The sequence below is a fragment of the Podarcis liolepis genome (genome assembly GCF_965112155.1).
Source record: "Podarcis liolepis genome assembly, chromosome: 10".
Taxonomy (NCBI): Eukaryota; Metazoa; Chordata; class Lepidosauria; order Squamata; family Lacertidae; genus Podarcis; species Podarcis liolepis.
In genome coordinates this window covers 52,697,614-52,706,953 of record NC_139562.1, presented here as the reverse complement: position 1 = coordinate 52,706,953, position 9,340 = coordinate 52,697,614, and the positions used below count along the sequence as shown (strand labels likewise).

At 43.1% G+C, this 9,340-nt stretch overlaps 1 protein-coding gene across 11 annotated transcripts; it reads left to right on the top strand.

The window, feature by feature from the left end:
* Positions 1-1,422: 1,422 nt before the first annotated feature.
* GPR85 (G protein-coupled receptor 85) lies at positions 1,423-6,572 on the top strand. 11 transcript variants are annotated; one of them, XM_083462509.1, is made up of 3 exons: positions 1,505-1,936; positions 2,273-2,420; positions 3,547-6,408. In XM_083462509.1, exon 3 carries the CDS (start codon positions 3,731-3,733, stop codon positions 4,841-4,843), a length of 1,113 nt encoding a protein of 370 aa, XP_083318635.1. In that variant the 5' UTR covers positions 1,505-1,936; positions 2,273-2,420; positions 3,547-3,730; the 3' UTR covers positions 4,844-6,408. The 11 variants fall into 11 exon arrangements, 10 of the variants coding, with proteins under 10 accessions (XP_083318635.1, XP_083318634.1, XP_083318633.1 ...); XM_083462508.1 differs by having other exon boundaries at positions 1,505-2,004; XM_083462510.1 differs by lacking the exon at positions 1,505-1,936 and adding an exon at positions 3,258-3,388 and having other exon boundaries at positions 2,229-2,420.
* The last annotated feature ends 2,768 nt before the right edge of the window (positions 6,573-9,340 follow it).

The window sequence follows — 9,340 nt, the reverse complement described above, 5'->3', positions numbered from 1 at the left end:
TTTCCTAAAAAGCACACACACACACACGCCCCACACATAGCAAATTGCTTTTCACATTCAAACTGTATCTAAAAACATATAATGAATTTTAATTGCTACTTCAAATGCTTACTTGAAAGTTTGCTTCATTGAATTCAATGGAGAAAATATTCTTGGGGTGAGAGTGTTGTGCAAACTATGCCATTGTTTCTTTTTCAAAATTCTAGTGTGGGACAAAGCTCCCTGCTTTCCCAAGAAATGCATCTTTCCCCTTCTGTACCCTAAATAATAATAATAATAATAATAATAATAATAATAATAATAAGAAGAAGAAGAAGAAGAAGAAGAAATAATATTTATACCCAGCCCGATGGGCAGGGAATTGTTGTTGTTGTTGTTATTCCCTGTCTGGGTATAAATATATACAGTCATACCTCATGTTATATTTGCTTCATGTTATGTTTTTTCAGGTTGCATCCCGCAACGACCTGGAAGTACCGGAAAGGGTTACCTTTGGGTTTCACTGCTCGCGCATGCGCAGACACGCAAAATGACGTCATGCGCAGAAGCGATGAATCGTAACCCAAGTGCCGCTGCGGGTTGCGTTCCTTTCATGTTGCGAACCGGCCTCCGGAACGGATCCTGTTCACAACCAGATGTACCACTGTATATTTGCTTCAGGATAAGAACAGAAATAGGGCTCCGGCGGCGCGGCGGCAGTGGGAGGCCCCATTAGCTAAAGTGGTACCACAGGTTAAGAACAGTTTCAGGTTAAGAACAGACATCCGGAACGAATTAAGTACGTAACCAGAGGTACCACTGTGTGTGTGTGTATATATATATATATATATATATATACACACACACACACACACACACACACACACACACACAGTGGTACCTCGGGATGCGAACAGGATCCATTCCGTCACATTTCACCGCTTCCGCGCATGCGTGTGACGTCATTTTTTACCGTCTGCACATGTGCGTGCAACAAAACCCGGAAGTAACAAGCTCTGTTACCTCTGGATCGCCGCGGAGCGCAACCCGAAAATACTTAACTTGAAGCACATTTATCCCAAGGTATGGCTGTATACACACAGACACATACACAACCACCAGAAGTTGGGACTTCTACCAGATAAATGTACTGTATACATTTCTAAGACTTGCTTCATTTTCTGGAAATGGTTTCAGAACTACCACAAAAAGAAGTGTGTGGGGGGGGGGGAGAGAGAGAGATAATGAGGTCCAGGCTGACCACCCATTAATTGATTAGCTACAACCAGCAGCGTGGCACAGAAGGTCTTGCAGCCTTTTTAGGGGGGGGGGAGAGGGAAAGGGAAGAAATCAAAGGATAATTTTGTGGGGGGTTTTTTTTGCAATTAAACCAAACAGCCGTGCTCCCTTTGCCAAGGGGAGAACCGACGGCATACCGAGTTCAGGAGGAGCAGGAGGGAGACTCCAAGAATGCCTATCCCTCCTCCCTCCCCTCGTCTGCCAAGTGCAATAACAATGCACTCATCATCAGGAGAGAGAGAGAGAGAGAGAGAGAGAGAGAGAGAGAGAGAGAGAGAGAGAGAGAGAGAGAGAGAGAGAGAGAGAGAGATTAGGGGAGGGGGTGCGCGGGGAGCTGCTCCTCCGCCCCCTCCCTCGAAAGCGGGCGGGTTCAAAGGCGGCTGGCTGGCTGGTCCCAAACCCCGCGCCCCGCTCCGACGGCCAACGCCAGACTCGGCTGCTGCTGCGGCGGCGGCAGCGTGCCACCGCCGGAGCTGCTACTACCGCTTGCCGAGGCTGCCTTGCCCTCATTGAGCCGGCGGCGTCGGCTGCTGCTGCTGCTGCGTTAGTGCGAGAGCGAGATTGTGCCGCTGCGACAGGGGAAGACGAGGCAAGGAGCTGGAGGGAGCGCACTGAGCATGCGCCGCCCGGACCCGCTGGCTCCAGCGCCTCCGCCAAGGTACCCTGCTGGAAAAGGAAGAAATAAAAGCCAGGCATGAAAATACCAGCAAATAGAAAGGAGATCTGGTGAGGGAGAGGGGGTGGGGGTGGGGAGGTCTGGGCTCTCTCTCTCTCCCACACACACACACACACACACACCAGCACCAACAGGTATTGCGGGGGGAGGGGGGCTTTGTGTGTTTGTGTGTGTATTTGTGTGTGTGTGCATCATCTCCTGGGCAGGGCTGGATGGGATGTGGGGAGAAGGGAATTGGCGGCTGGAAGGAGGCTGGCTCCGTGAGTGTGTATGTGTTTGTGTGTGGTGGTGTTGTTGTCTTAAATTTTTTTATCACAGGGCTGCATAACGGAAGCGTAGGGCAGACAACGATGCCTGCACGGCGGGGCTGGCTCGGAGATCTGGCGCCCCTGGGCAAGTCTGAGCATCTGGGCTGGGGAAGAAAGAAGTCAGGCAGCCAAGCAAGCAGCCCTCTTTTCTGCCTCGCGTATGTATGTGCATGTATCGGGGTGTGGGAGAAGCTGGTTTCATGGTGTGTGTGTGTGTGTGTGTTGCCTGCGTGTGTAACAATGCACTCATGATCTGATCAAGGCTCTTGTTTACGCAGCAAGCAAGCAGGGAGGCAGGCAGGCAGGTAGTTCCTCAAAGCTGAGAATGGTGGAATCTATTGTGAAGATGCTCTCTCTGTGTGTAGTGCTCAGAAGAGACAGCATAGGAGGAACCATCCATGGGGATAGGCGAGCAAGGCTGCCTGACTCCGCCGCCGCCGTGGAGTGGCTGCTAGAGCCCTGCAAGCAGCAGAGTGGGTCTTTGTTAATTACATTTTGACAGGCGGCATTAGGATAAATCCTGGAATTCTGACTAGCCAGACGCAGATCCTCGCATTCCGTGCTGGTCAAAAATACAACCCGAATCAAACCGGAGCAGGCGGACGTTCTTCCAGGGGTGCGTTTCATATTTAGCTATGTAAATACATAGCTGGGTGGTGACACACACCCCACTGCAATGAAGTGGGGGGGGGGGAAAGAATATATATATGCCCATATGGCAATTCTTTAGCTTAGGTATTTATTTAAAAGTCTAGTGGGGGAGGGGAGCTCTGGTTCATTGCAAAACCAGGATTCCTGTTGTCTCCTTTCAGTGTGCATGAACTAGATTAATATGCTTTGGCGAGTTGGTTAAAAACATACATTCTGCAGGGTTTCTTTTGGATGTGTTCCATATCAACACGGCATCTGCCTCTGAAACACACACAATATCAACAGGAAAGGTGGGCATTTATGGGCAACCATTCTTCCTTGGTATTTTTTATTTATTTTTTAAGCTGCCAGTACCGGAATGATGATGTAGGAATTGGGTTGCCTCTGAAGCTTCAGAGACAGGAACTGTACAGTTCTATACTCTGCCAAAAAAAATTGATTGTAAACAAGAAGGAATAAACTGAAGCAATGCATAGTAAGTGTGCAGTTCTCACTGAATTTCCCTCAAACAAATAATAGTACTCCAACTTGCAACTTCCTTTGGCTCTCCATAAATTAACATATTCGTTAGCACCTCCCAACACCATTTGTATGTTAACTTAAGGACTGATAGCTTGATTATTTTTTTTCCAGATATTTTGATGGCATGATAAATCAGGAAGCGGAAAAGAGGATGTACTATGTGACTAGACAGACACCAGATCAGATCTGCTTTTGGAATATATTCTCAGTAAGATGTATGGATCTATTTTTTCCTTATACATCTATCTAGATCATGAGACTTGACTGAGGCAATATTCAAATCATTCGTCCATCTATGGCGAACTACAGCCATGCAGCTGACAACATTTTACAAAATCTCTCCCCTCTAACAGCGTTTTTGAAATTGACTTCACTGGGTTTCATCATAGGAGTCAGTGTGGTGGGTAACCTTCTGATCTCCATTTTGCTAGTCAAAGACAAGACCTTGCACAGAGCTCCGTATTACTTCCTGTTGGATCTTTGCTGCTCAGACATCCTCAGATCTGCAATTTGCTTCCCATTTGTTTTCACTTCCGTGAAAAATGGCTCATCATGGACGTACGGGACTCTCACTTGCAAAGTGATTGCCTTCTTGGGGGTCCTGTCGTGTTTCCACACTGCTTTCATGCTGTTCTGCATAAGCGTTACCAGATACTTAGCTATCGCCCACCACCGCTTTTATACAAAAAGGCTGACCTTCTGGACTTGTTTGGCTGTTATTTGTATGGTGTGGACCCTCTCCGTCGCTATGGCTTTCCCTCCGGTGTTGGATGTGGGCACCTATTCGTTCATTAGGGAGGAGGACCAGTGTACCTTTCAGCATCGCTCCTTCAGAGCCAATGATTCTCTGGGATTTATGCTGCTTCTCGCCCTTATCCTTCTAGCCACACAGCTTGTCTACCTCAAGCTGATCTTTTTCGTTCACGATCGCAGGAAAATGAAGCCAGTTCAGTTTGTTGCAGCAGTGAGCCAGAACTGGACGTTTCATGGTCCAGGAGCCAGTGGTCAAGCAGCTGCAAATTGGCTGGCTGGATTCGGAAGGGGTCCCACGCCACCAACCTTGCTGGGGATCAGGCAAAATGCCAACACCACAGGGAGAAGAAGGCTGCTCGTCTTGGACGAGTTCAAAATGGAAAAACGAATCAGCAGAATGTTCTATATCATGACATTCCTCTTCCTAACCTTGTGGGGCCCGTATCTGGTCGCCTGTTACTGGAGAGTTTTCGCGAGAGGGCCTGTGGTTCCAGGTGGATTTCTAACGGCTGCTGTTTGGATGAGTTTTGCCCAAGCTGGAATCAATCCTTTTGTCTGCATTTTCTCCAACAGGGAGCTGAGGCGCTGTTTCAGCACAACCCTTCTTTACTGCAGAAAATCCAGGTTACCAAGGGAACCTTACTGTGTTATATGAGGGAGCATCTGTAAAATCTTTAGCCTTGTGAAAACACTACCCTTCTCTGCTAAGCAATTGTGGCCTGTTGCCATGTCTGAAGAAGAAAAGGAAAAAAGGGGGGAGGGGGAAATCAAACAGGGGCTGTCAGCGGTTGTAAGGATTTGGGCAACGACGTCCTGCAATCTTTGCAATAGCTCATCTCTAATCCTATTTCGAAACCTAAACTTGTTTCTGCTGGCCACTCGCGAAGGTTTGTAAATTAAGAGTAAAGGACTGAGCCACTGCCCTGAAATGCTTTGATGTGGTGGAAAACCTAGATCGTGATTCAGAAAGTAGCAGGTGCTAAATATATCAGCGCTCAATGCTGTATATATCACTACATAAAAGTAAGACCATCACAAAAAGATTAAAATTGGACATCTGAATCAGTTAAGTTTGACATGAGGTTAATGTGTTGATGAAACTATTTAAGACACTGGATGACCTTTAGATCATTTCATACAATTATTGTTTTTCAAATACAAAAATCTGGGGACTGTGTTAAGTCCTGTAACCAATGGGAGATGTGCCATTTAGTATTGGATTATCACCCCACATTTGCCTTGTGAGTTCTGGGGAGCATTACAAAGCAGTTTTGTGTTTTTGGGTTGTTGCTGGGGAGGTTTTCCCCTTGTTGTTTTTTTAACTTAGGTTTTATTTTTCTCTAAATACATTCTTCGTCTTTCACCCACCCACCTGCTGCCATTCGCCCCCATCCCCCACGAAACGAAATACTGGTTTGTTTGTTTGTTTCCAGGCTGAAGTATTACTGGCATATAATTGTGTTCTATGTCTCATTTGATTTTTGTTTCTTTTTTTTAAAAAAAATCACGATTTGCTATAATTTTTATTGGATGCATTTTATATTTTCGAAAGCTAGATATCAGTCTGTTAGGCAACATCAATGAGATTATCCAATCATGACAAAGGAGTAATCATTACGCAGAATAAACCACATGTTGCCTTAAAGGGTTATCTAGTATCTTCCATTTTGTTTAGCATTTTAGAAATAAGCAAAGAAAGTGAATCGGTTAACTCCAGTCTGCCATTTGGGAGTGCATGAAAGATCACTTAAAATCCCTTCTTTCCTTTTTTTATTCTCATGATTCCCCAAATCAGTATGCTCATCACTAGGATTATATTCCCCCGCCCTAAGGTATGTTGCCCATTCTAGTTTGTTCTGAGAAACACAGGCAGACAATGTATGTTTATATTTTTAAGACAACTGTCATGGGGAGACCGCAGCCTTAGTAAGATATATTGCACAATTTGTGAAGCATCTATTCTACTGAAGGCACAGTCTTGTTTATACTTTCTGCACATTTTGGTGTATTGGTTGTTTCAAATTATTTCAATTTTAACTTGTGAAAGCATATAATATGATTTCTAGTATTTTAGAAAATACATTAGAGTCTGTGAGTCTTTCCTTCTTTTAGATACAGATGTGTGGATTTCAATATAAAGTTGCATTTGCCAAAATTTACCTGTGTAGCCTGTTAATTTTCTTGGAATAAAATTTTACATTTTTCCAGTTATACAACAAACCTTTTATTATGATTATTATTATTACTATTATTTTGTTTAGTGAGCATGACTTTTTGAGAATGTAGCCATTATGGATTATTATTCTTTGAAGTCACTGTATTCCCAAACTGTAAAATGCATGAATGATGGGGACCACAGGATTGATAAATGATATTCTCGACAATAGCACTGTTGTGTAGTTTATCATAATTACCCTGATACCTATTTGTCAGTTCTGCTGAGAGGTACTGTTAATTTGGGGATCATGATTTTTGAGATCCATGGCCCAGGGCAATTTTTCACACAGTGTATAGCTGAAGAACACCATCCTGAGTCTGACAAGGGAAACCTTAACTTCAAAGAAGGACTTGCTCCAAATTAATGCTGTGCTCTACATTTCACTATAGCTCTAGAGCAATCCATCCCAAAATACACAAGAGTAGAATTCAGTTTGTGTTTCTCCATAGACAGAAAGTATGAGTTGACAGAGGCTGTTTTCAAGTTTCCTCTTCCCATTTACAGCCCTTTGCGCGCACACACCCAAACAAAAATATATATTCCACAAGGCAGAGAGACCTTTTGGAGTAGATTTTATGGCTCTGCAGGAAGAAGGAGGAATACCTGCCTCCCTATTCACCTTTGGTCAATGTAGTGGCACCAACTAGATTTCACTGACAGCTAAACTGCTGTAAGCATATATAGATATTCTTATTAACAACAGAAGTAGTATTGTTTCTGCATACTAATAGATTTTTTTAAATGGGTTGAAGAATTTTGGGAGGGGAAGTGGCATCTTGATTCCACTGGTGTTCACGGCAAGCTTCTTAATTTAACCCTCATGTACTTCATGCTAATGTTGATGGGTTCAAAGATTACATTTAGCATGTGGTGTTGGAAGCACTGCAATAATCAATCTTCATGAATGCAAAAGCATTTCAGGTCACCATCCCCAAGAGGCTTGAAATGAATTTAAAGTTCCAGGGACCTGCATTGGTTCCTGATCCACAAGCTATAGAACAACTGTAGTACTTGGCTATGTGTCTGATTTAGTCCCACGTCATAATTCCTAGACAGCTAGGGCCTTCGTCCCTCCCCTTGCACAGCTGTATGAAAATCCTAGGTTTATTCCCATGCATGTAAGGATCACGCATGTGCCCACACTGTCTTGAGGATACGTGTTGCGCATTTTCAAGGCCTCCGCATGATAAAACAGAAACATGTCCATGACAGCACAGGTGATGTTCTGTGTGTTGGCCTGTGGGGTGGTGTTCTACAGCATAACAGGAAAAACACCCATGTGTGAAGAGTGATCCATAGGATGTTTTCAGAATATCTAACTAGAAAAAGAGAGGCCTAAGTAGGGATGGACAAATGCAACAATTTCACTGTATCTCAGTTCCTCATTTCCCCAATCTTAAATGCAGTTCTCAACATGAAATCCTAATGAAAAATTCATCAGCGCTTTAGTGTGAACTTCTCCTAAGGACACATTTTTGTATGCAGTTCTGACTAACACACACACACCTTTGCAACCAATTTTCCGTAATGTCATGCAGACATGCATGTTATTTCACTAACGTATGCATTCTTAGGCACACTTATCCCTGATACATGCATCTTCTAGGTATACATTGCTTGGTCAGGGAACTGCATCGCAAAATTCAGATTTTGAATTTCTAAAGATAACTGTGTTTTGTTTTGCATATTGGTTCAAGAAGTATGAATTAGGCAGTTTCTCCTTAAACTGCAAATGAAAATTGATTTTCCTTCCCATCCCTAGACCCACCTTGACCACATACTCAAGCCGAACTCCCAACTATAGGATAGCAAAACAATGTTTAGTTTCATATATAGGAAGTATTTAGAATAAAAGATATTCTACTAAGACCATTAGGATGCATTGGTATCTTACTTCTATACAATAGTTACAGTGGTACCTCACAAGACGAAAAGAATCCATTCTGTGATTCTCTTCGTCTAGCGGTTTTTTCGTCTTGCGAAGCAAGCCCATTGAAGGATTAGCGGATTAGCGCTATTAGCGGCTTTTAGTGGCTTATCTGCTGATCGGATCAGCTGATAAGCGGCTTAGCGGCTTAGAAAAAGAGGGGGGTAAGGGGAAAAAACCAGCAGGAACTCGCAAGACATTGTCGTCTTGCGAAGCAAGCCCATAGGAAATTCGTTTTGCGAAGCACCTCCAAAACGGAAAACTCTTTCGTCTAGCGAGTTTTCCGTCTTGCGAGGCATTCGTCTTGCGGGGCACCACTGTACTTTCATAACATGCACTTATGATCACATATTTTAAAAACATCAATAAAACTGCAATTCTTATAGCAGTTATGCAGATGTTGATGTCTCAAAGGCCAGAAACTTTCAAACACTCTTCTCAATTGAGTTTTGCAATGGATTTTTATTCTGAGAATTGTTTGTAAGATGCAAGATGCTTGAAGGGCCTCTCAGAGCAATAAAGCAGATTATAAGCATTCTAAATAAATAATATCATAGACAACGATAACCTATATATTGTATAGTTTGGGAATATAAAGTGGGCATTGTTCCCCATTAATCAGTTTACAGTTTTGCAAATAGTACATTATAAAAAAAAATCAATGGAAAAACAGTTTAAATGTTTAAAATATTCAGGCTTGGTGTTTTTTCATTTTTTCTTTTGCATGTTTTTGGACAGGTTTTCCTTTTATTTTGCTTCAACAAGAAGAGCAGAGGTGTACCAAATGAAATTAAAAGGCAACACATGAAATATTTTAGCATATAGTTACTTACTTTGCAAAATACTCTGTGACACAAAATTATTCAGGCAAATGTCTTAATACAGCTCCTAAAAGGATTATATGCTTACATGGATTAAAATGGTGTGTGGGGACAGCTGTTATAATTTTGGGTAGCGTATTGTTCAGCGAATGAACGGGTAGAGATCAAGAAGAAAATTATGCCTGT

Excerpts from the sequence above, each read along its gene's own strand:
- GPR85 (XM_083462509.1), top strand. The coding sequence starts at position 3,731 with ATGGCGAACTACAGCCATGCAGCTGACAACATTTTACAAAATCTCTCC.